The 27,220-nt window shown below is 40.7% G+C and overlaps 2 protein-coding genes across 2 annotated transcripts in view; one reads left to right on the plus strand and one right to left on the minus strand.

The window, feature by feature from the left end:
* Nucleotides 1-27,220, plus strand: part of rnf41l (ring finger protein 41, like) — a 389,670-nt gene that overhangs the window by 134,639 nt on the left and 227,811 nt on the right. The window lies entirely within an intron of this gene.
* rad54b (RAD54 homolog B) overlaps nt 1-27,220 on the minus strand; it is a 210,860-nt gene that overhangs the window by 9,373 nt on the left and 174,267 nt on the right. Inside the window, exons 10-13 of the mRNA XM_043688055.2 lie at nt 23,270-23,454; nt 14,744-15,005; nt 12,063-12,129; nt 2,778-2,978 (exon numbers count right to left, since the gene is read on the minus strand). Of these exons, the coding sequence (XP_043543990.1) occupies nt 2,778-2,978; nt 12,063-12,129; nt 14,744-15,005; nt 23,270-23,454 (715 nt within the window). The remainder of the gene's footprint in view (nt 1-2,777; nt 2,979-12,062; nt 12,130-14,743; nt 15,006-23,269; nt 23,455-27,220) is intronic.

The following is a 27,220-nucleotide window of genomic DNA, read 5'->3' on the forward strand; positions in this document are numbered from 1 at the left end:
GCAAGCTAATGGAGCTAAGGGTAGATAAGTTCTCTGGCCCTGATGGAATACATTCCAGGGTACTAAAAGAGATGGTGGGAGAAATAGCAAGTGCACTTTTGTAATTTTTCAAATTCGCTAGACTCTGGGGCAATTTCAGCAGATTAGAAAACAGCAAATGTGATGCCACTGTTTAAAAAGGGCAATAGACAAAAGATGAGGAATTATAGACTGGTTAGCTTAACTTCTGTAGTGGTGACGATCCTTGAGTCTATTATCAAGGAAGAAATAGTAAGGCATCTAGATAGACCCCTTGGGCAGTTGCAGCATGAAGGGCAGGTCATGCTTATCTAATTTTTTGGAATTCTATGAAGACATTACGAGCACAGTGGACAACATGTATCCAGTAGATTTAGTGTACCTAGATTTCCAAAAGGTGTTCAACAAGGTACTGCAGAAGAGACTGTTGCATAAGATAAGGATGCATAGCATTAAGTACAAAGTATTAGCAAGGATAGAAGATTGGCTAACGAACAGGAAGCATAGAGTGGGCATAAATGAGTACTATTCTGGTTAGCATTCAGTAACTATGGGTGTGCCTCGGGGATCAGTGTTGGGACCGCAATTACTCATAATTTACATAAAATGGAGTTGGAGGTCACGTGTCAAAGTTTGCAAATGAACATAGATACTTTAAGTGAGTTGGCAAAAGCCTGGCCGTTGGAGTACAATATTAATAAATGTAAAGTCATAAATTTTGGTGGGAATAACAGTAAAAAGGACTATTACTTGAACGGTAAAAAGTTACAGCATGTTGCTATGCGGACAGACCTGGGTGTCCTTGTGCGTGAATCACAGAAGGTCGGTCTGCAGGTACAATGGGTTATTAGGAAGGCAAATGGAATTTTGTCCTTCATTGCTAAAGGGGTTGAGTTTAAAAACAGGGAGGTTATATTGCAGTTGTACAGGGTGTTGGTGAGGCCAGTTTTAGTCTGCTTACTTGAGAAAGGATATACTGGCACTAAAGGGGTTGCAGACTAGGTTCACTAGGTTGATTCTGGAGTTGAAGGGATTGGCTTATGAGGAGAGACTGAGTAGAACGGGATTATATTCATTGAAATTTCGAAGAATGTTGGGGGGGGGTTCTTGTAGAAACATATAAAATTATGAAGGGAACAGGTAAGATAGACATAGAGAGGATGTTTCCACTTGCAAATGAAACTAGGACAAGAGAACATAGCTTCAAAATTAGGGGGAGCAGACTTAGGACTGAATTGAGAAGGAACCTCTTCACCCAGAGGATTGTGAATCTATGGAATGTCCTGCTCAGTGAAGTAGTTGACGCTACTTCAGTAAATGTTTTTAAAGCTAAGATAGATTTTGTTTTGAAAAATGAAGGGATTAAGGGTTACGGTGAAGGGCAGGTAAGTGGAACTGAGGCCATGAAAGGATCAGCCATGATCTTACTGAAAGGCAGAGCAGGCTGTTCCTGGTTCTTATGTTCTTCTCATAAATGGTGAGAAGGGCCCACCAACCATGCTGATTATTTCCAACCTAGTGTAGGCTTCCTGAAATGTGAGAGATGCAGTTTTAACAGGACTTGAAAGTGCCTGGTCCAGTTGTTGCTTTCAGCGCAGATGGGAATGAGTATGTAGAGCGGAGGGCGTCCATGGTTGAAATGTTGTGGGTTGGAAGGGAATATCCTGAATGCAAGTGTGAGTGGTAGAGCTTGAATTTTGTTTTTTTTTGGGGGAGGTGGAGAGAATGGCAGAAATAGAATGAGGTAGCAGGGACAAGATGTTGGCAATTACACTGGTAGAGTGGAACAGGTTATTGATCTTCCTATATTTTTGGGCTACCTTCAAATGGATGAGCCTGAAATGACCTCGGTGGTAACCCCAGATCAGGTTGGAATGGTCTAGTGTTTTGCCTCCTCTGGTGTTCCTGGGAAGGAGGATGTACTGTGTCTGCATTATCCCCTCCACCAGAACCTCCAGGTTATGATGCACACAATGAGGTTCCAATTTCTGGACCAAGTTTGATGATCAGCCATATTCATATTGAATGCTGGAACAAGTTCAAGGAGTCAAATGGCTCCTGTCTTTCTATGTTATCCCTGAATTCTCTTCTAACTCTATGAAAGCTCTTTAACCACTTACTGCACTCCCAATTTTTGTGCATTCTGTCATCTGCAATTCAGTCTCCACCTACCAAGACTATCTTCTGGAATTCCTTCCTGAAACCTCTCTCCATCTCTACCACTACATTCTCTTTTCAGGTGCTCCTTAAAACTTATTGCATCTGTCTTGATATCTCCTTGTATGGCCTGATGTCAATTTGTGCTTGATAAAGCCCCTATGAAGTCCCTTGTGAGGTTTTACTGTGCTGATGGTGTCATAATTGTAAGTTGGTAATGTTGCTCAAGATTCCTCAGTGGAGATTCCAAAACATCATAAAGTCAGTGGAGGAATTATTTGCTTCTCTGCAGCAAGAAGGATAAATGGTAGATGTATCAACTCAGGTTAATTCTCAGTGGATGGTCACAGAAATTCACATAAGTTGATAGATTCTGAGAAGGGCAGATATTAGAAGTTGAATGTCAATAAGGAAAAACGTATCTACTTTGAACAAGTGCTGGTACTCTTGATTCAAAGATAATCAATCTGAAGGGGCATTATACCAAAACGTTTTACCTCTTATTATCTTGGGCCTACTTCTACTGTAATAATTACATACCTCTACTTTATCAGCACTTAATTAAAATAGGTTTATGATGCTCAACAAAGCCCAGTGCTTACCTATTGGCTGTCCGTTTCTCAAGCAGTTGCAATATAGGAGGTCATGGGTAAGACAATTAGTATCTTCTTCTAATTGGAAAAGATTTCGAAGTTCTTCTAAAGAAAAGCTGGCATGCTCACTCTTCTTTTTTAGGTCAACCACTGTTCCAGACAAACTTTGTTTACTGACCTGCCGCTGATAAATTTTCTCTTCTATGGTCCCTGAAAATGGAAAAATGCATTAAATTTCTTTGCTGATAATGCATGTCTCATCTCTGTATCTTTTACCAACTGACCCCATAATATCATTATATATTGGCTAAGATTAACTATCTAGCTGAACCATAGCAGGAAAATGAATAAATATTTACAATGTTATTGGGAACAAGTGTGATATTGGGATTAACTTCAGATTAACTGAGCAAACAGCAAATGCACACACGAGGCAAAATTGTCATCTGATCTGCTGTAAACTTAAAAGTTTCAACAGCTTCCTAATAATTATTGTCAGAGAGATATCTTCTTTGACTTACATACTTTTACACCTGCCTGAGAGATTCACTGGGCTTCAGTTAGGATTTCTCTCAGTACTGTATTGGAGTACCAGCACAGATTTTGTGTTCAAGTTCTCAGGTGGAACTTAAACCCATAAATATTTGAAATGGATGTTACCAACTAACAGTGGCAACTCTCAGAATTGACAAAGCAGATCACTCTCTTCAGTCACAAGTCATTTAATGCTCAGGAGCATCAGAAACGATAAAACAATAAGAATAAAACCGTTCTTTTTCAGACCTCAATTGCAAGACTCAAAATGACACAGTAAAAAGATGGATTTCCTATATTTTATGACTGCTGGTCAATCTTTATTACAGACACACTGTGACAAAAATGTAATCACCAAATTAATGTTAAAATACTGTGGGCACAACCTGTCGGCATTAGAAAAAATACCCTTTTTGAGGAAAAGGCATTTTACTTAACCAATTGGAGTTTTTAAAGCCACTCTAATTATTAAGTAAAATCTCACAATGTAATTAATCAGTGTTGGAAATGCCAGTATGTTTATTGCTTCCATAAAACTAATTTAAAGTCAGTGAAAACCATGGAAAATATGAGCAACCAGTGACATTTACTGATACTGATGATGTAGCATGATAATTTAAAAATGAACTCAACTACTGAAAGTCATGCCAAATCAGTTCAAAATCTGCAATTTTATGGTTTTAAAATCTTGGGGTGATTGATTTGTATTCATAGACAAAAGGACAGAGACAGATACAGATGTAAATGTGTTTGCATTTTTTAATGATTTATGGAGGATAGCATGGCTAATTTGTCAGGAAACTTGGATTAACATCAACAGTAAATGCTAATGAAGAGAGTTTCCACAGAGAGGCAAACTTCTCCATTTATAATCCAATTGGTCTGTTTTTATTAGAGAGAAAAAAATGCTGCAATGAAAAGCCATCAAAGTCTTTTTTTTAATAAAACCCACAGTGTTTTGGTTAAAAGATTTCTAAATTTTGTAACTGTTTAGACAGAAGACTATGAAAAATGTTCAGTTTAAATTTATCCGTTGCAGCCATGCTCCATCTTGTGGCTGATTATGGTAATAGGTTTTGCACTATTACGATAGTAATGGGGGAAGGGGGGGGGGGGAGGGGGGGGATTCCGATTTACTAGAGAGGAAGAAAAGGACAACCAACTCCCATTCCTAGACGTGATGGTACAGATAACACCGAACGGAGAATTCACCACAAAGGTTTACAAGAAAGCCATACATACAGACCAAGTCCTAAACTATGAAAGCAACCACCCCAACACACACAAACGAAGTTGCATCAAGACACTATTCAAAAGGGCCACAACACACTGCAGCACACCAGGACTGCAAAAAGAGGAAGAGGAACACCTATACAAGGTATTCGCCAAAAACGGATACCCTCGCAATTTCATCAATAGATGCCTAAGGGAAAGACAACGGAACGAGGACATGCTGCAACCCAAAGGACTAGCCACATTACTATACATCAGAAGCATTTCCGAACTGACAGCCAGACTACTGCGACCACTAGGACTCATAACAGCACACAAACCAACAGCCACTCTCAGACAACAACTCACCAGAACGAAGGACCCGATACCCAACATGAGCAAAACCAATGTAGTGTACAAAATCCCATGCAAGGACTACACAAAACACTACATAGGACAAACAGGAAGACAGCTAACGATCCGTATCCATGAACACCAACTAGCCACGAAATGACTCGACCAGCTATCCTTAGTAGCCACACACGCAGATGACAACGAGTTCGACTGGGACAACACTACCATTATAGGGCAAGCCAAACAGAGAACAGCCAGGGAATTCCTAGAGGCATGGCACTCATCCACAGACTCTATCAACAAACACATCGACCTGGACCCAATATGCCGGCCACGACAGCGGACAGCTGGAACTGACAACCGGAAGCGGCAGAGACAGGACACTATAAATGCCGGAGGAAACATCACAGAAGCGCTTCACAGGAGGCTCCCAAGCACTGAGGATGTCACCTAGACAGGGGATGAAACGTTTGCAAGACAAATTCCCAGCTCGGCGAACAGAACCACACCAAAAAACCCATAATGTTACTCAAACTGCTAAATAAAATCGATTATGACCCAGAGTTAGAGGCCTGGGGTCATAATATTCCTTAATTAAATCTGTCAGCTCTTGAAAGTTTTTAGAAAGTTAGGTTCCGAAAACCAAAAATGCTATAGGTCAGCAAGAAGACAGAAGGATTATTCATTGCTTTTCAGCTGCTCTGTTCGTCTAGAAAAAAAAAGTTTCTTTCCCCATGGTATGCCCAGTCTTTGACAGCAAGATCGAACAAGTCAAGCTCCCCAAATAAAGGCATGATACCAGAAATGCTAATCCCAGTTCAAAGATGACTGGTGCAGCAAATTTTCTTCAGGAGCAAACTGTTTTCCCTTGTCAACATTTCGGGCACAAGCCCTTCTTCAGGAATGAGGAAACGTCGATTCTCCTGTTCCCTGGATGCTGCCTGACCTGCTGCGCTTTTCCAGCAACACATTTTCAACATGGACTCCCAGCCAACTAAGAATCAGATAACTGAAGTCTCCTCACAAATTTGTTCCTCAATTTCCCACTTTGAGGGGGTCTATAATACAATCCCAATAAGGTGATCACCCCTTTCTTATTTCTCAGTTCCACCCAAATAACTTCCCTGGATGTATTCCCAGGAATATCCTCCCTAAGTGCAGCAGTAATGCTAAGACTTATCAAAAATGCCTCTCCCCCTCCGCTCTTGCCCCCTTTCTATCCTTCCTATCACATTTGTAGCCTAGAATATTAAGCTGCCAATCCTATCCATCCCTTAGCTATGTTTCCGAAATTGCTATGATATCCCAGTCCCACGTTCCTAACCATGCCCTGAGTTCATCTGCCTTCCCTGTTCAGCCTCTTGCATTGAAGTAAATACAGTTTAATTTAGCAGTCCTACCTTGTTCTCTGCTTTGTCCCTGCCAGCCCTGACTATTTGACCCGTTCCCTTTCCCAACCGTACCAGTCTCAGATTGATCTCTTTCCTCACTATTTCCCTGGTTCCACTCCCCACCCCACCAACATTGCTAATTTAATTCCTCCCGAGCAGCTCTAGCGAATGTCCCTGACAGCATATTAGTCCTCTTCCAATTCAGGTGCTAGCTATCCTTCTTGTACAGGTCACTTCTACCCCAGAAAAGATGCCAATGACCCAAAAATGTGAACCCCTCCCCCCCAGCACCAGTTCCTCAGCCACGCATTCATCTGCTCTATCCTTCTATTCCTACACTCACTAACTCGTAGCACCAGTAGTAATCTAGATATTACTACCCTCGAGGACTTCCTTTTTTAAATTCCTGCCTAACTTTCTATATTCAGAATCTCATCCTTTTCCCTTCTTATGTTGTTAGTTCCAATGTGTACAATGACCTCCAAATGGTCCCTCTCAACATTCTGTACCCTCGCTAAGATATCCTTGATCCTGGCACCAGAGAGGCAACACACCATTGTGATTTGTAGCTGCTGGCCACTGAAATGTCTGTCTGTGCCTTTGACTAGAGAGTCTCCTATCACAATCGATCTCTTGGAACCCGACATACCTCTCATAACATTCAATACCAGAAACTTGGTTGGTCGTGCTACATTCCCTTGAGAGTCCATCACCCCCTACATTTTCCAAAACAGCATACTTGTTTGAAATGGGAATAGCCACAGAAGATTCATGCACTACCTGCCTACCCCATCTACCTTTCCTGGAGTTAACCCATATACCTCACTATATTTGTGTCTTTTCTCCCTTCCCCTAACTACCATCCATCACACCCCTAGTTCTTGTAAATTCATCATTGCCTCTAACTGCCACTCCAACCGATCCATGCGATCTGATAGGATTTGCAACCAAATACACTCCCGGCAGACATGATCATCAGTAACATGGAAACTCTCCCTAAACTCTCACATCTGACAGGAAGAGCAAATCACTCTACTAAAGGACATCTTTGCTCCTTCACAAGCTACAGACCCAGAAAATAGCACCGTCATTTTGCTCTGAAAGTGCTAAAAAGAAACCCTGGCTAGTAACAAGGCTAACTTATTACTTGTGGTTTATATTTTTAAAATTTAATCAACAAACAGCTCTCAATAAAATATATAATCAAGAAACCACTCTACTCACTACTGTCAACTTACAGCAAGGTTACATGTTAAAAACTGTGCACTTATCAGTTCCTGTGCTGTGAGATCTCCCACACAGGTTCCTCCAAGCTCAACTGTGAATTTCGCTGTTTGTTAATTTTTCCTAAACGCATTCCGATGTCAAGAGATACATGAACTCAAACGGCAAAGGTAGTAACTGTGTACATTCACTGCTGTGTCAGATTTCTTTCTCTCTCTCTCTCCCTTACTGACTGTGTGCTCACTACGTTTTATCTGTAATTTCTCCTTTTAAAAGTGCCATTGTTGGTCTTTTTCCCCAAAGTCCCAAAGCAATACAACAATTGATAAAACAGTAATTGCTACTTCTGGAATTCAAGGAAATCCCCTCCAACACCTAAAATACCTAAAAAAAAAGCAGCTCTTATAGCCACAAGGTTTTCCCGTCCTCTTTCTTGGGTTATCCAAAATAATGTTAAAAGTCAACCTAGTTATAATAAAGGCACATACTCAACAGAATTCAGTGGATTATTGGCAAGAAACAGTAATTTGAAGGAGGATCTTACTAGTATGAAAACAGTTTGGGAAAATTTATAAAAGCTAAATTATTGCATAACTGGTGAGTACAGGTTCTTTTGGTAATTACATTCTTCGATGACAGCTTTGCTTTTTTTCTGTATCCTCACCAATTTCAATTCAGTGAAACACTTAAAGATGTTGACATGGATGCCATTTGCATTTGGTCATTTCTTGAACGCTAGATCATGGATCAACCATTATCTTCTTGCCCACTTAACTCTCGAATCAAGGTAGGGAGCATTGTAGGTCTTTTAGGTTTTATGGATGTAGTGATTGTAATAAGGTCAGCCAGTTGGACTTCACAGAATATGAATTCCCTGATTGAGGCTGTTAATCTGCCCAATCAGGGACCCCTGACAGACATAAAAGGATGAATGCCAGAGATATTGAGCCAGAGGAATGTCTGAGACAGTGAGATGCCATGCTAACGCCAAAGGTTATGCATTTGTAAATAAAGGGTGTTTGGTGACAGGATGCCAACCTCTGAAGAGTTATTTCAGTGGCGATGAGTTTGGGATTTTAAATAAAGAGTAAACTGTTTCTCGCAGTTGGATAAATATCCAATCCCTCAGATAGAGGATTCCTACGCAAAGTTGGCAGGAAGTTTGTCCTTCACAAAGCTTGACATGAGCCATACTTACATATACAACAGGATTCTCAGAAGTATGCTACAATTAATACCCATAAAGGCTTGTGCCAATATACCAGACTACCGTTTGGCATATCATCAAATGTTCAATATTTCAGCTGACGACCGGGAGCATTTTGCAAGGTCTACCTCATGTCGCTATTTATCTAGATGACAGGGAAAACTATTAAGGAACACTTTAAGAACTTTGATATCATTTTAAGGAGTTTTTCCGAGTTAGAAATATGCCTATGAAGGGAACATGTGTTCCAGGCCCCAAGTGACCTCCTGGGCTACAGGGTCAACAAGACCATTGCAAGATAAAGTGAGGGCGATCAAAGGTGACCTGGCCCACATGTCTGTCCAGGAGCCCAAGTCATTTCTGGGTCTGGTTAATTATTATAGAAAGTTCATACACAATCACATAGTTCAATTCCCGCCTCAGGCGGCTGATTGTGTGGAGTTTGCACATTCTCCCTGTGTCTGCGTGGGTTTCCTCCAGGTGCTCCGGTTTCCTCCCACAGTCCAAAAATGTGCAGGTTAGGTGAATTGGCCATGCTAAATTGCCCGTAGTGTTAGGTGCAGGGGTAAATGTAGGGGAATGGGTCTGGGTGGGTGCGCTTCGGCGGGTCAGTGTGGACTTGTTGGGCCGAAGGGCCTGTTTCCACACTGTAAGAAAGTAAAGTAAAGTAATCTGGCATCTATCCTAACCTATCCAGCACCAATGCATCAACTCCTAAAAAAGGGTCAGCTTTGGAAAAGCTCTCTTGGAAAGACCCTAGCTTTCGATGAAGTAAAGAAACAGCTGACCAACTGGAGAGGAATTCTCAATAGGAACTCTCAAAATCCAAGACTTTGATTAATGCAGAATGCCCAAGTAGAAAAAGAATGATCAATGATCATATTTGGAGTCAGAAAGTTTCACCAATGCCTCTATGGGCGAAGATTTGTAATAATCATGGACCATAAACTCCTACTTAGTGTGCTTAAAGAAGATAAGGTATCGCTGCTCATAGCATCGGGCCCTAATGTTAAGTGCTTATAATTACAAATTAGAACACTGTCTGGGAGGCCAAGGAGCGAATACAGATGCACTGAACTGCTATTCATGGCAAATATGCCAGTATCGTACCCCCAATAGAAGAGCTGGTCATGAAAATGAATTTATTGGACACACTGCCCATCACAGTTAACAACATCAGAATTTGCACACAGAAAAATCCAATCCTTTCCAACTGAACAACTGGTATTAATAGGGGAAACCAAAGGACCACTGCAGCTAGAATTAAACCTTTTTTTGGACCCAGAGAGACCAGCTCGCAGTAGAGGATGGCATTTTGTTAGGGGAAGCAAGAGTGATTGTCCCAAGTAAAGGTTGCCAACAAATATTGGCTGAACTTCACCAAAATGAAGATGCTGGCTAGAAATTATATCTGGTGGCCAGGCTTGGATGCAGACATTGTTGTGTTGGTAGGGAGGTGTCCAGAGTGCCCACAATGAAAAAGATTACTGCCAGTAGCTTCCCCACATCCGTGGGAATGGCTGGGTAAACCTTGGACTCTTGTTGCATGTCAATTGCGAAGGTCCTTTCATGGGTTCAATGTTTTTAGTTATTGTAGATGCCCATTCTAAGTGTTTGGATATGCATGGAGTCCATTCATCAAATACTGGAGTGACAACAGAAAAGTTACACTCCTCTTCTGTGACACACGGAATTCTGGAAGTATTTGTTATAAACAGGCCATCATTTACCAGCAGGGACTTCAGTACTTCTTAAAGTTCAACATGATTCATCATATTAGAACTGTTCCATACTACCCATCAGCCAATGGCTTGGCAGAAAGAGCAGTCCAAACTTTAAAGGTGGACTTACAAAACAGCCAATAGCCTCATTAAATACTTTGCTTGATTCTAGGACCACAACACCACTTGCAAATACAGGCAAAGCACTGGCACAGGTGCTAATGGGTAGAGGACTGTACACCAGTCTGATCTTCCTGGACCTGGGAGAGGGGCAGCAAGGTGAAATAGCATCAGGAACTCCAATGCTGAATCCAAGACTCTACCAAGCCGGAGAAACATTTTGATATGGGGTCAACGTTTGGTACGGGAATCGTGTAAATGGCCATGCATACAACGCGAAATCAGGACCAATGACGTATGAAGTTCAGGTAGGTGCAATTGTCCTGAATAAGCATGTGAACCATTTGAAAGCCGCAAATTTGCAGACTGCTCAGGAGCAAAACTGGCCCTGCCCCTTGGAGCCTTCAGAAATGCTTCAGGGACCTGGTGAATCACCTCTCCATCAAACATTGTCAAGGTCTCTGAATCAGAGACAGACATGACGGAAGTAGCCGCCTCAAAGCTTCTGCCTCTCTAAGAGGGGAATGAAAGTCTGTGGAGGCACAAGAGGCGAGTTCCCATTTGTTACATGCCTCCCGTGTTGGATTCCAATTTGGAGGAACCTGACCCAATGAACCTGACACTCTTGGAGGTTCTCAAAGGAATCAACTGCACTGTGTCCGTGGATTCGGAGGGGAAGGGATGTAGCTATTGTAATGAAGTCAGCCAGCTGGACCTCATAAAATATGAATTCCCTCATAGGGCTGTTAATCTGGTCCAACTGGGGAGAATTGGCTGACAATAAAAGGAAGAACGTTAGGGATATTAAGCCTCTGGAATGCCTGACTCAGTGGGAGGCAGCGCTATTGTCAAAGGTTTTGCATTTGTAAATAAAGGATGACTGATGATGGAATGCTGGCTTCTGAAGAGTTATTTCAATAGGGTAATATCACAATCTTGGACTGCTCTTATATCGCTATCAACACTGAACAGTGACAAATGGGAAAACAGGATATCAAGTAGGAACACACAGTTGGGCTGATTTTTCTCCTTGTTTAGTGATATTATTATACTCCTCTGGAGCAGGTAAGACTTGAACCTATGCCTCTTGGCTCAAGCTCTTATCAAATGATTTCTGACAACCAGTCAGTTATGCTCATTGTATGGCTTGTAACCTTGTCAACAGATCCAGCTTGTGATCTTACTCCTAAAACCACTGTAATTACTTGTGATGGTTACTCTGCTCCTGAGACTAGTATACCACTTATCTGACAGACTAAACCCATGCTTTCCATCATCACAGATTCTGCAATACTTCGCATCATTGTTTCATGCAATAAAATCTTTAAAAATGGTTATATCTGTTGCTTAGCAGAAAAACCATTATGTTCAGGTTATTTAGAGACAATTTAAAAGAATATCTAATTTTCCAATTTAGCATTTAAGTCTGTAAACTTTCAGCTGACATTTGAGGGGACATCAATACTCAAATTGCAGTTAAAAGTGGTAATTTTAATAATTATCAAATATGGAATAAGGCATCAAAACAAACCTGTTGTTAGTAGTCTGTAAATATGTACAGATCTCTTTTGACCATCTCTCCATACTCTAGCCATAGCCTTGAGGAATAGAAGCATATAAAATTAATGTTTGCAAAGAACAGCAGCCTTCAATCATACGGCGTGTGCACTGATACTTTGTACTGGTAGTAGTGGGTACTGGCAAAATTAGCTCAAAGGCTTTCTTAGGATATGAGAGATAGTGGGATCAATGCATCAATCTCCACTTTAGCAAGTTCAATCAAGGCATTTAAAACGAAAATAGATTGTGAATGAAAAGGAACTGAGAGAAGGCAGGATAATGACACTAAATGAGGTGTTCATTTGGACATCTGGCACAAATACTGTACATAGGAAACCAGGAGAAGGAGGTGGCTGCTCAGTCCATCAAGCTTAGTCTGCGATTCTGTTAGATCGTGATTAGTCTTCTATACTAGCAAGTGTGATTCTAGTGCTGCAACATAGACTCTTTTCCAGTTTTGGTCATGCCAGGACATGAAGTTTGGAACTATACTAAAAAAAACTTATGTTATCAGACTTATGAACTGATCTCCCATATATTAGGACCTTTGCACCTTCTCTGTAGCTGGATCACTATATTCTGCGTTTTGTTCGATTGTGACAATAAATCAAATCAGACGTCAGAGATGAGGTTAAGTGTAAGAATGAGGAAAATAATGCTCAGTAAATTGTGCCAAGGGAATCGATGAATAGAAAGGTTTGATGTGTTTGGGCACAAATCATTGAAGGTACCAGGGCAGGTTAACAAAGTACACGGAACTATAAGCTTTAGAAATGGAGTACAAAAGCCAGGAATTTATGTTAAATCTTCATACACACCAATTTGGCCTCAGTTGATATTGCATCAGAATCTGGACATCTTACTTTGGGAAGGTTTGGAGAGGATGAAGAAAGTATTTAATATAATTGTTTCAGGGCTAAGGATGTCACGATAATTCACCATAGTCATGGATTACTTCCAGACATATTAAGCTTTGAAGTAAAATGAGTTGTTTTAATAAAAAGGACATGTAGGCCAAAGATGGTTGAGAATACAATTCAGTGGCCGACTGAAAACATTTCTGTCAGTTAAGAGAAGCTCAAGAGAAACCATGGACAACTGGACAACTATCCGTCTAAGGTGAACAGCTACGCAGCCTCACTGAGTGCACATGCACCCCAAATAGCATGTCACACCCTTCAAAGCATTGAATTCCAATTTCAGAAGTCACTGACGTGCATGGACGTCAGAAGTTGGCACAGATGAACACAAAGTTAGGGGGAACATAGCACCTGGAAGGTTGTCGAGATATTTGAGAAAGACACTTTAGAGAAAGAGATACAATGCAAAAACCTGAAGCATCTCCAGTGAGTTACATCCTCGACTGGAAACGTACTGACTGGCAAAGGAAAGCAAACTGGACAAAAGATATGTATTCCTGCCAAAAGACACAAGAGCGGGCTTAAAAAAAAACTGTACTTCTAGTGTGTGCACTCTAGTATTGGGTGCTAGTCTGGTGTCCTAGTGCACTCTTAAGGTAACAGATGAGAACAACTTGCAAGACTCCGTGCTTGCAAGTGAAAAAAAGGACAAAAGGACATGGAGGCTTTAGACAGGGTGCAGAAGAGGCTGCCTAGATTAGAAGGTATGAGCTATAACCAAAGTCTAGAAAAACTCGGATTGTTTTCTCTGGAGCGGCAGAGGCCGAGGGGAGACTTCACAGAAATTTATAAAATTATGAGATGCATAATTTAGTTGACGATCAGAATCTTTTTCCCACAGAGTTGATGTATCTAATATTAGGGGGCATGCATTTAAGATGAGAGGAGGAAAGGTCAAATGAGGTGTGAAGGGCATTTTTTTTTTAAACAAAGAGAGTGGTAGGAGTCTGGAACTCACTGCCGGGGTGGTGGTGGAGGCAGATATGATAGTGGTGTTTAAGAGATTTTTAGATAAGCACATGAATATGCAAGGAATGGAGGGACCAAGGGCAGGTTGAAGGGCTTAGTTTAATCTAACATCAGGTTTGGCATGACACTGGGCCGGAAGGCCCATTCCTATATTGCACTGTTCTATGTTCTATGACACGAAGTCTTTCTGTCTCTGATTACGGGGAGCAAGTTTCCGGTCAAAAGCCACTAGGAAACCTGACAACTTTCTGACAATCTACTCCAAAGTTTAGGTTTGGCGTGTAAAATACAGGCAGTGGTACAGTGGTTAGCACTGCTACCTCACAGCGTCAGGGACCCGGGTTCAATTCCCGTCTTGAGCAACTGTCTGTGTGGAGTTTGCACATTCTCCCCATCTGCATGGGTTTCCTCTGGGTGCTCCAGTTTCCTCCCACAGTACAAAGATGTGCAGGTTATGTGAATTGGCCATGCTAAATTGCCTGTAGTGTCAGGTGAAGGGGTAAATGTAGGGTTGCTCTTTGGAGGGTAGGTGTGGACGTGTTGGGCTGAAGGGCCTGTTTCCACACTAAGTAATCTAATCATCATTTATAAAAAAAGTGGATTATATCTTTACCTCGGAATGATTAATTATAACTAAAACAAAAGCTGAACGTCATGAACCGTTAGCACACTATTAATTAAAAATAGTTTTAGCCTCAAAAATTAGTGAGTTTATGTAGTATTTATTACAAGAGCATTCTGTGTATATTTCTTGTCAAGTTACCTGAACATCATTTGCAGGATTCCAATCGATATCATACAGAACCAACCGAGATGCTCCAATTAGATTTAATCCAACTCCGCCAGCCTTTGAGCTGAGCAGGAAGATGAAAGTCTGGCTGTGTTTGTTATTAAATGAATCCACAATGTTTTGTCGGTGGCTGACTGCGGTTTGTCCATCCAGTCGGGTATAGCTATACCCAAAACACTTGCACATTTCTTGCAGTACATCTAATGTCTGAGTATAATTTGAAACCAGCACAACTCTGCAATAAAGTTAAAATAAACGTTTAAGCAATGGTGTGCTGTCACTACCTTTCATTTACAAACATAGTACAACGAATTTGTGCAAGTGTGAACTTTTAGAGAGAAATACAATCCTGAATAAGAACTTTTAATGTTATGATACTGGTTAAATATTAATTAACAATATCTGACTTCCATTATTAGATTTTAATACCCAAGATCTCCATGGACTAAAAATGGTTTTAGTGAGGATAAATACTTATATAAAATTGCTGCTGTGATCACTTGACTAGGTTTAGCCAAACTTACAAAACCATCAGTTAATAAGGACAATTTCTAGCTGAAGTCCCCAAAATACTAATCAGGGTCAAAAACTCTGTTTCCAACCATCAGATTAAAAAAAAATACACATGACTTATTTCTAAATTTCTTGGACAGGAGCTGCCTGTTAAACTTCGGGGGAGACCGATTTAGGAATCCTCGCAGCGAGTAGGGAAGGATCATCGTCAAAATCACCCCTATTGCAGCAGTAAGTGTTTTAAAATGTCTAGCAGCTCAGCCAGACACTCTGACAGCTCCTGCGAAAGTATTAAGTATGTAACACAGGTATGGGGCTGGTATAGCAGGTAGCTGGGATAGACTGGCAAGTTGCAGTTGGGTAAAGGGGGAGGGGGGGAAGAACAGCTGCTGGGTGAATGTATGTTTAAGGTTATTTGACAGATTGGTCTTAGGGAAGTGGTTCAGTCATGCACAGTGATGGGGGATAGGCACGGGATGGGTAGATTGTCAAGTCATCTCCAAAGGCAGGGAATGACAGGAGTGTCCAGTGGGGTCAGGATAACAGCTGAACAGTTCAGATTTCACACAGGTAACCCAAGGACTTTAAAAAGCTTTAAATTGCCTTTATTTTCCAGTCCACAGACACCCTGCCATCCTCTTCTCTTCATATGATTACCAGTGTTGTGCCCTGAATGTTTGAGACTATGTTTTCTTATATATCTAAGATATAAAAGATAAAAAAATTCATACTCACTAACAAGATCCTTGAAACTGGCACTCTTTTATTTTCAATCTGGTTAACAGTTTAATTGAAATGTGATGGTTATGTGCTAACTAAAGAAAATGCTGCCACTACTGAAAGCGGCTTCTGTAGCCAATCACCCACCCTCTACACCTTGTTGTGACATTAACATGAATAGAAAGAATTTGGAGAGATATGGGCCAGGAGCAGGCAAGTGGGACTAGTTTAGTTTGGGATTACGTTCGGCATGGTCTGGTTGGACCGAAGGGTCGGTCTCCATGCTGTATGACTCCATGACTTCATTTTATAGAGGTCGTAATGTCACTGGGACCACATCGAAATCTATCTGTCTTATATAATCCTTATTTTATTTTTCCTTGACTTTTATTTGAACAAACATTTTGTACAGAGAATAATCTGACTGGATGAATTTTTAGTTGAATTTACATTGGTACAAATAGAGTCAAAGGCTCAGATCTTGCTGTCTCCAGAATTTTAAATTTCCAGTGGCATTTGGAAACCTCCAAAAACATAAAAATAACTAAGTCGGCTTACTATAAAACCAGCATGCCCACCGCAACCCCCATGGACACCCAACCTGACCACACATCTCTACCAACTCCACATTCCCACCCACCTCAGACCCGCGCATTCCTTTTCCTCCAAATCCTAATCAACTCAACCTTCCACCAAACTTGACCAATACACACGGTCACCTCACCCATCATGTCACCCAACTATCTTATCACACACTCCCATCATCTTAACCTACTCACCTGAAATACACAAACTCACTAACACGAGTAAGAACTGTTTAAATGTCTCACAATTATTCAACATGAGAGTAAATTAATGAATCTACAACCTAATATTCTGGTAACAAAAGGGGATGGCTTGCTGAATCAAAAGGTACAATGTACATTTCTAAGGCCTCTAGCATGGAATGTCAGCCCAGGAATGTGACAGATGGACACTGAAAATTTGGGTACAAAGGCAGCAATCTGACAATGATTGCTGCACTTGGATGATTCAAGCCATTATTCAGCTAAGATGTCCACTCAGCTCCCTCATGTGGCTAGTTTATCTACATCTCAACTTCACTATAATTTTTTTAACCAAAGATGTACACAAACTCTCTATCAAATTATTACCTTGAATACATTTCAAGGAAATAAATCAACATTACAAACAACAATGTGCATGTATAAAAATATTTAACTCAATCTGTGTAGGCATGTTATGGCATGTGAGCAGATGGGACTTGAACCCAGACCTTCGAGCGCAGAGGTAGGGACTATAACTGCACTACAAGATCCCTTACAACTTGCATTTAATGTAGCAAAATGTCCCAACTGTGTCACTGATTAAAAATATTTATAATGCTGCAGCCACGGGATATATCAAGGCATAAAAATATTCATCTGTGCAGTGATGAATGGGAAAAAATTAGAATTAACAAAATCAAGTCTAAACGCAGGGATGTGGAGGTGGGTGTGAGGCGAGCTAGGAAGAGGAAAAACAGAACTTGTGAAAGGTAGAGATTAAATTCTAGAATTGTAACTACACAGATCATTCAGGCTATCGAGCCCATGTCAGCCCTCTGAAAGAGAGGTTGAGTTATGTCTATACCTTGGTGACTGGGATAGTGAAAAGAGAGGGGATAAAAGGTGTTGCATTTCCTACGCTTGCATGGAAAGGTGCTGTGGGAATGGGGAAAAGTGTGTTCAGATGACTGAGGAGGTACCAGGATGTTGCTGAGGAAATGGTCCTTTTGGAATGCTGAAAGGGGAGCAAAAGGGAAGACATGTTTGGTAGTGGCATCATGTTGGAAAATGTTATTACAGGGACAGTCAAATAGAATTACATGTGTGTCTTTCATAAGAGAGCTTCAGTTCAGTGGCAGAAATCATACTGGATAGATTCAAATACAAAATTATAGGAAAAATGAGCATAGATTTGGAAGGTGACAACATATTTGAGAGAAAAAGGTGACTGGAGATAATGTAGTAGTTTGTAAGGACAATGGTATCCAGGGTAGGTTTTTGAGCAGAGAGGTAATGACATTAGATTTAAAGCAAAGGGATACAGTACTTGAGAAGAGAGAATTGCTAATATGATTTCGAAATTGAAATTTCTAAATTTTCCAATCGAAATTAGGTGCTCAATAGTTTGATAGGAATAGGGATAGAGAAACAGAAGGTGGGCCTCAAGATCCACTTGGAGACAGCTGAGGGATGGGATAGTTACTGAAGAAAATTAGGAGTTTAGAGTTAGAGCAGAAGGAAATATTAGGAAATGTTTGGCCCAATGGACTAGGGGAAGCAAAGGAAGTAGCAGAGAATGGTCTTATGTTTGTGATAAGAATATCCACCTTTTGTTGGAATTGATGAGAGTAGTCCAAGAAGTCTGCTTGTTGTGGAAAAAAAAAACGGAAAGTTATTGGTGCATTCCAGGTTCAACCTTGAATTGTTATGAATCAAAAGTAAGCTTCAATGGTGTTTTAAGAAATTCAGTTAAACCACAGGCATTCATATGTGTCCTTTGGACTTAAGACTACAAAGTAAGTGGGAGAATGCTCGGGATGATGGTTTTATGATATTAAGGGCGTCAAGATTAGCAAATTGTCAGCTGAAAAAAGTATGAGGAGTTGCGAGTCAAAGGTTACATGATTGGAAACTTAAAGGTGTGGTGTCTAACAAAACAGACTCAGAATAAAAGTAAAATAACAGTAAACAATTATGCCAAATCTAAATTTTAAATAAGTTACATCAGATTTTAATTGAAAAAAGATGGTATGATTTAAGGGCGGCACAGTGGTTAGCACTGCTGCCTTACATCGCCAGAGACCCGGGTTCAATTCCCGCCTCAGGCGACTGTGTGTGGAGTTTGCACATTCTCCCTGTGTCTGCGTGGGTTTCCTCCGGGTGCTCCAGTTTCCTCCCACAATCCAAAAAGATGTGCAGGTCAGGTGAATTGGCCATGCTAAATTGCCTGTAGTGTTAGGTGTAGGGGTATGGGAGGGTTGCGCTTCGGCGGGTCGGTGTGGACTTGTTGGGCCGAAAGGCATGTTTCCACACTGTAAGTAATCTAATTTAATCACAGTACTGGTTGAATTTTATTCTCAGAGCCTAAGGCAACAATTGAATCTCTCAATGTATTTCTGTTTATTTATGTCCTCCAGCAAATGCAGCACCTCTTATCAAAATAGGAAAGCAATTAATCAGAAAAACATGGACCAATCTATTCAATAGCAGCAGTAAAATAAAAAAAGAATAAAATTGCTGTTTAAAAATGCCGCAGATTTATTAAATACAGTTGGAAGATTTGTAAAAGCACACATTTGTCTAACAAATGTATTACTTCTTTATATAATGACATGCCACAGAGGAAACTTGCTGATTAAAGGGAAATTAAAGATTAAAGGGAAAGTGGCAGGATGGATAGCGTGTTGACGAAAAGGAAAAAAATAACAAAAACAAATGTGTTTTTCATATTGTACCTTTCATGACCAATAGCTTACTTCAGAAATAAAGTCAACATTTTTATGCAGGCAAATACAGCTGCCAATATGCACAATGCAAATGAGTTGTAACGATTTGAATGCCCACGTAATCTGCTCTTGCTCACAACAATTATTCGAGGGAAGAATGCTGATGCGACAGGGTGAAGGACAAATTTTCTAATGTTTTAACAATAACTTGCATTCATAAAGCATCTTTAAAATAATAAAACATTTCAAGATGCTTCACATAGGCAATATAAAACAAAATATGATTCCAAGCCACATAAATGGGCGGCACGGTGGCACAGTGGTTAGCATTGCTGCCTCACAGCGCCAGAGATCCGGGTTCAATTCCCGCCTCCGGCGACTGACTGTGTGGAGTTTGCACGTTCTCCCCGTGTCTGCGTGGGTTTCCTCCGGGTGCTCCGGTTTCCTCCCACAATCCAAAGATGTGCAGGTCAGGTAAATTGGCCATGCTAAATTGCCCGTAGTGTTTGGTAAGGGGTAAATGTAGGGGTATGGGTGGGTTGCGCTTCGGCGGGTCGGTGTGGACTTGTTGGGCCGAAGGGCCTGTTTCCACACTGTAAGTAATCTAATCTAATCTAATCTAATAAATAGATGGTAAGTCAGATGGCTTACAGATTAGTCAAGCAGTAGGTTTTAGGAATAAAGGGAAGAGGACAGGCAAAGAGGTTTAGGGAGGATGGAATTCCAGAGCTTAGGACCTGGACAGCTAAAGATTCAGCCATCAGTGGGGCAAGTTTTAAAATTAGGAATCACATCTGAAAGATGGCAACTCCAACAATGCAATACTGTCTTAATAATTCATGGAAGGTCAATCTAGTCAAATCCTGACAAGGGACTCAACTCCACAACTAAAGATTCAGAGGCTACAAAGTTAATCTAGTGGTAGTTTTCAGAACAGAAGTTAGTATAGTTATCTTATATAGAATATACAGACAAAGGAATATATTTGACAAATAGATATTTAATGAAGATTAAAGCAGAAAAATATGAGATGATACACTTTGGAAACAAAAATAAGAAAGCGAAGCAAACTGATAAGACATTAAAACAAGTTAAAAGAAAACACGACAAGAGAGAACAACGGAACAAGATAATGAGCAGCAGGACACAAGGAAAAGGAACAGGGGGATTTTGGGATGCTTGTTTATAGATACCTGTAGGCAATAGGACAAGCTAATAGGTCATTAAGACAGCATGAGGGACACTTGCCTTTATTACTCCAAATACGGATTATCAGACCAGAGAGGTTATGTTGGAGCTATCCTTTGGTTAGGCCAAAGCTGCAATACAGTATGCAGTTCTGGTCATCACACTTTGAGAAGGATGTGATTTTACTGAATGGGATTGTATTGGGATATTCACCAGAATGTTGCATGGATTGCAGCAGTTTAACTATGAAGAGAGGTTGAGGAGAGACTTGATTGAGGTTTATAAGATTTTGAAGAGCAAGGTCAGGGTGGATAGGAAGAAGCTGTTCCCCTTAGTTGAAGGAGATGACGAAGAGGCATATCTTTTAAGGTGAAAAGCAGGAGGTACAATAGCTCAGTGGTTAGCACTGCAGCAGATACCAGGATTCAATTCCAGCCTCAGGCGACTGTCTGTGTGGAGTTTGCAGATTCGCCCCGTATCTGTGTGGGTTCCCTCTGGGAGCTCTGGTCCAAAGATGTGCAGCTTAGGTGGATTAGCCTTGCTAAATTGCCCATAGTGTTCAAGGATGTACAGGTTGGATGGGAAATGCAGGGTTACAGGGATAGGGTAGGTGGGTGAGTCTAGATGGGATTCTCTTTAGAGAGTCAGTGTGGACTTGACAGGCTGAGTGGTGTTGGGGTTCTGTGATTCTAGTTTTTTAAGGGATTTGAAGAAAATAAGTTTTAGCCAGAGGGCAGTGGGAATCTGGAATACACTCCCTGGGAGAGCAGCAGAGGCAAGAACCTCACAACCTTTATAAATGTTGATGAGCACTTGAAATGTCATAACATTCAGGCCAAGTGCTAGACAAATGAGATTAATGTTGACAAGTCAGCATGGACTCAATTACTCTAAGTAGAATAGCAATGCACCTGAATGATTTAGATACAAATCACTAAATTGGCATTGTTTGAATAGAAACAATCACCCAATTGGATTAGGTTCCCTATAATGTGGAAGCAGGCCATTTCACCCAACAAGTCCACACCGACCCTCCGAAGAGTAACCCACCCAGACCTATTTCCCTCTGACTAGAGCACATAACACTATGGGCAATTTAGCATGGCCAACTCACCTAACCTGCACATCTTTGGACTTTGGGAGGAAGCCGGAGCACCTGGAGGAAACCCACACAGACATGGGGAGAATGTGCAAACGCCACACACAGTTGCCCGAGATGGGAATCGAACCAGTGTCCCAGGCGCTGTGAAGCAGCAGTGCTAACTACTGAGCCACTGTGCCACCTCTGTGCAGCATAAACCCATTGTGCAAGGGATTAGGGAAAAGGCATGTGAATGGTACTAAGTCATAATGCTCATTAAAGAGTTGATACAAGAGAGAGACAATGGGCTGAATGGCTGCTGATCAGAATGTTGCATGGATTTGAGATGGCAAAAGTTGCAGGTTGGAAGGTGTTATTGAAAGAGCTTGGGTGAGTTAACGCTAGTCTCTAACCTGCTCTTGTAGCCACAGTAGTTATACAGCTATTCCAGTTCAGTTTCTGGTCAATAGTAACCCCCAGGATGTCAATGGTGGGGGATTTAGCAATGGTAATGCCACTGAGCATCAAGAGATGATGGTTAGTTTCTGTCTTATTGGAGACAGTCAATGCTTGGCACCAATGTTACTTGCCATTTGTCAGCCCAATTCTGGATGTCATTGTATTTGGACAAGTACTGCTTCAATATGTGCATCATGTACAATCAAAGCAGTCACACATTCAACTTCCACAAATTAAGTGCCAAATCATGCCCACCCACTTAACCTGTCTACATCCCTTTCTAGATTCTTTTGAGAGATCCTCACCACTTGCCTTCATGCCTAGTTTATATGATCCACAAAAATTATAGCTCATTCACTTACTTTACCTTCACATCCTTCTACATCTTCTCTGCATCCTCTCCGGTGGTTCTATTTCTCTTTAGCATAACTTTGAATTTTTAATTCTCTCTCTTTAGAAATAAAGTCTAGTGCTTGGTTTACTTTTCTTATCACCTTGATTTGTAGTGCACCTTTAATTATTGGTGCATTTGCACTCCAAAGTCCATTTGTCCCTCTACGCTACCTGGACTTGCACATTCAGATGAACAACTTACCTCTCTACACCTACAAAAAAAGATACTAATTCACATTTATCTGTGTTGAACTTCATTTGCCATTTATTTGTATATATCTTTTCCAGAGTTTCCATTCATCTTGTCTAAAAGTTACAATGGGTGGTCAGGGAAACTCCATGGAAATTCTATCTCATTACAGAATGAAAAGAAAATTATTTCAGGGATCTGGCGCAGGCACAATAAGTTGAATGGCTTACTCCTGTGCTGTAAAATTCCATTATATATTAACAAACAGTCAGATAATCAAGTTATTTTCATTCTCTGGCAAGTTATGAAATATTATCAAAGCAATGATTTTAGGAGATAATCTTTTGAATTTTTTAAATCAAGGAGAAAAGGAAAATATACTTGTTCTTAAAAAAAAGCAGTGCTGTTCGGTTCCGTACAACTGAAATGTTGTACAATTCAAATGTTGAAGCCTTTCCCTACCTTTCAGCCGAATTCTGTTCATGAATGTTTGCCAAAAGATCTATCAATACTTGTAGTTTCCCTGAATCCTTTGCAGTGAATGCAGCTGGTTCATAATTTATTGGAAATATCCCGGTCAGATCATCATAAGGGCTGCTTTCCAACTGATGGTCAAAATCAGTTGTCTTGCAGAGATTTTCCTTTCCCTAAGGGAAGAGACAGAAAATAAACTACCTCCATTTATAACACAAAGTGTATACCAAAGTCAATTTTCATTCATTTCACAGTAAGTGTCTGCTCCAAGTTGTAAGTTTATGCTTTAGGGTTTGCTTGTGCAAGCTGGTTGAATATCTGCCTTTTATTAATAACTAAAGGATAATGCTGATGCTGTTTGATACAATCAACTAACTGTTCTCACTTACAGCCTGTCATCATACCAGTACTAAAACTGATGCACTGTGTTATTCAACTCTGTGGGAGACACAATCTTTTTGGACTGATGACCTCATAGTTAGTCGAAAATACCACTAATGTAGCCACTGCATATTACAGCATGAAACATCTTGCTTAATCTGTTGTTCATTTTCTTATAAAACTTTGCCATTCCAGAATAATTTGAAGCAGAAGGGATACTTTTCAGGTAGAAAAATATGGCCTTTCCTGATTGGGAGGGTGAGCAAGCCTGAGCAATTTAACAGTTACACTAATAACCAAATTAAGGTAAATTAGTCAAGCTTGTAGTATGGCTTGCTTAATTATTTTCAATCAATCTGTTCAGATATGTTATGTCACACCTCTGGTAGGTAGGACTCATACCTGAAACATAGAGTACAGGAGCAGATGTAGGCCCTTCAACCCTGCTCCATTCATTAGTAGGATCATGGCTGATTATACAATTCAGTACCGTATTCCTGCTTTCACCTTATATCTTTTGATCCCTTTAGTTACAAGAACCATATCGATATCTTACTTGAAAATCTTCAATGTTTTGGCTTCGAGTTTCTATGCCAGAGAATTCTACAGGATCACCACCTCCTATGTGAAGAAATCTCTCTTCATATATGTCCTAAAAGGCCTACCCCTTATTGTTAGAACTTTCTGGTCCAGAGGTAGGGACATACCACTGTATCATAAGCTCATTCATGGATGCTCAAAACAACATACATTCATAAGCAGGAACACATTCTCTGCTTAAAAGAAAAAGGAATATGTTTTAACATTTGTGTCTTCATTTTTGTATCACTTGGAGTTGGGGACTTAATGGTCCCTAGTTGCTTTCCCCATGACAATGCTGTGGTTAATCAGAGTCAACGTGGCAACTAATCAGCACAGTTTTCCCATATATAAACTGCTGTGATTTTTTTTGAAATTTGGCACTTTTGCATTGGCCTGATGAATGTAAATCAAAAAGCTTCAGCAAAAAAAAAAAACTTTTTTCAGCAATATTCAAGGTCTGCACAACCAAGCAACTGGCATTATGAAGCTGTTCCTTTTAAATAACATTTCAGCTGTTGAAGCATGGAGGAGTAAATGTCAATAGCATTAACAAATTCTGCTCCTAACTTGACAATGTAGTTTTTGATACGAGATTGAACTTTATGAGGCTGCAGTTAGTGCCATTATAAGGATATTGTATTTGATGCTGACACACATGTACATTACAACAAAAATGACAGAATTTTATAGGAATGTAAACAGCTGATTTCATCTCCTTTAGCCAATAGCATCTAAATCAACTGTATTATCTATTCTGTCACCTAAGATTATGTAACAATACAAAGGGTAGTTCAATTCTACTTATGAACAATAGGAGACTCCAGCAGAAAAGTTAACCCATTTAACCCAGTTTTTCTATGCTTGTTTTTTCCTCTGGGAAATTCTGAAAAACCATCATTTGAGACAAAAGTTAATGAGCACTTAAAGATGCACTAACAGTGAGAAGCAACCAATGGATATTTGTTTTGAGGATAAGCCATGTTTTACCAATGGTTCATAGAACCTACATCCAAACAGATAAATAAAGGAATGCAGTCACTGTGGTTTACATGATCTTTAGATAGCATTTGATAGGTGCCTTATAGGATACTTATTGCAAAAAATCAAGTATGTAGTGTAAAACAAAACCAAAAGTATAAAATGCAACTAATACTAACTTGGTGTTGGTTTGCAAACAAAAAGTAATGAATTAAAGTTGCAATGATGGTTTATCGTACTTTTTTTTTTATTATTTAGCAACGTGAATTACCAAGATGATGGCACCAGCATGGCAGCCACTTCTTCACTTCTTTTCTGACTCTTTTTGTCTTTTACTTCGTCTTCTTCCCTTCGGTGGTGATGGAGGGGACAACATCAAAGAGGAGAGGGTCAGAGTAGGATTCTTGGCAAGGCGGGACTCCTAGTTGTAGTGGGACCAGAGCAGGGATTCCGGGCGTTGGCAAGTGGCAGCAGTGTGGTATGCCCAGAGCGAGGACTCAAGGCATGGGCGAGGTGGCAGCTTCAGCACAGCTACTTTAGTGGAGCTAGGGACTCCTGGTTGTAGTGGGCCCAGAGCAGGGATTCCAGTCTTTGGTGAGGCAGGGCTGAAGAAGCCATGGTGTGGCATGCTAGGAGTAGGAACTCCAGGCATCAGTGAGGCGGCAGCAGCAGAGCCACAAACCCCTGGTTGTGGTAGGCTCAGAGCGGAAAATCCTGGTGGTGGCAGTTCTTGGTTGTGTTAGGACCAGAGCCAGGGTCTCCTGGTTATTGATGAGGTGGTAGCAGCAGCGGAGTTGGAGACTCGGGTTGCATGGGACCTGGAATCGGCAGCCCATTGGTTGGGTGGGCCCAGTGATGAAGAGGTGGTGTCTGAAGAGTGGTAACTCTGATGTTGACGGGTCCTGCGCAGGTGGTGGCGCTGGTGTCATTGGTCGGCGGGCACAGGTCTCCGGATTCACAGTAGAGACAGTTTCAGCTTTGCCTTTTTATTCTTAAGGTATTCAAATGGAATTTGGTTATGGCAACAGTTGAAGCTTTTTACTGTATTTTACCATGTTGTTAACTGTGGAGTACAAGTGGCAATAAATCATCATCATTCATTCAAATTATCAAATTGTAATTGCTTTTGAGTAATAAACTTTGTTCTTTTGTCAGCAATACACTGACAGTGTACATGTTTTGTTTTATTCATTCCTAAAATATGGGTGTTACTGGCTGGATCAACATTTATTGGCCATCTCTAACTGCCCTTAAGAAAATGGATGAGCGGACTTTGTAGTCCATTTGCTGTAAGTATAATGCTGTTAGGGAGAGAGCTCCAGGATCTTGACTTAGAATGGTGGGTAGCTTGGGGGGAGGGCAGAATTTTGAAGGTGAGGGTGTTCATTCCATGTATTTGTTGTCCTTGTCCTTCTAGATGGTTGTGACTATGAGTTTGGAAGGTGCTGTATAAGAAGCCTTGGTGAATTTCTGCAAGGTATCTGGTAGATGGGTACACACTGCTGCTACTGAGTGTTGATGGTGGAGGGACTGAATGTGATGGAGTGCATTCAAGTGGGCTGCTTTGTCCTGGATGGTGTCAAGCTTCTTGAGTATTGTTGAAGCTACACTCATGTGGGGAGCATTGCAACACATTGAAACGTAGAAAATAGGAACAGGTGTAGGCTATCCAACATGACCATAGTTGATCATCCAACTCAGTACTAGTTCCCACTTTTTCCCCATACCCTTTCATCCCTATAGCCCCAAGAACTATATCTAACTCCTTCTTGAAAACATTCAATGTTTTAGCCACAACCACTTTCTGTGGCCAAGTATTCCACAAAAACTCACCACTCACTTGTTATCTTCTCATCTAAGTTCTAAATGACCAACCCTATATCCTTAACTTCTAAGAAAACAAACAAACATACATGATAATTTGAATACAACACTGACATAGAAAAGTATAGCACAGAACAGTCCCTTCGGCCCACGATGTTGTGCCAAGGATTATTC

Source organism: Chiloscyllium plagiosum, unplaced genomic scaffold (assembly GCF_037043375.1).
Source record: "Chiloscyllium plagiosum isolate Xiang-an unplaced genomic scaffold, Cpla_swu_hap1 HiC_scaffold_4, whole genome shotgun sequence".
NCBI classification, from domain to species: domain Eukaryota; kingdom Metazoa; phylum Chordata; class Chondrichthyes; order Orectolobiformes; family Hemiscylliidae; genus Chiloscyllium; species Chiloscyllium plagiosum.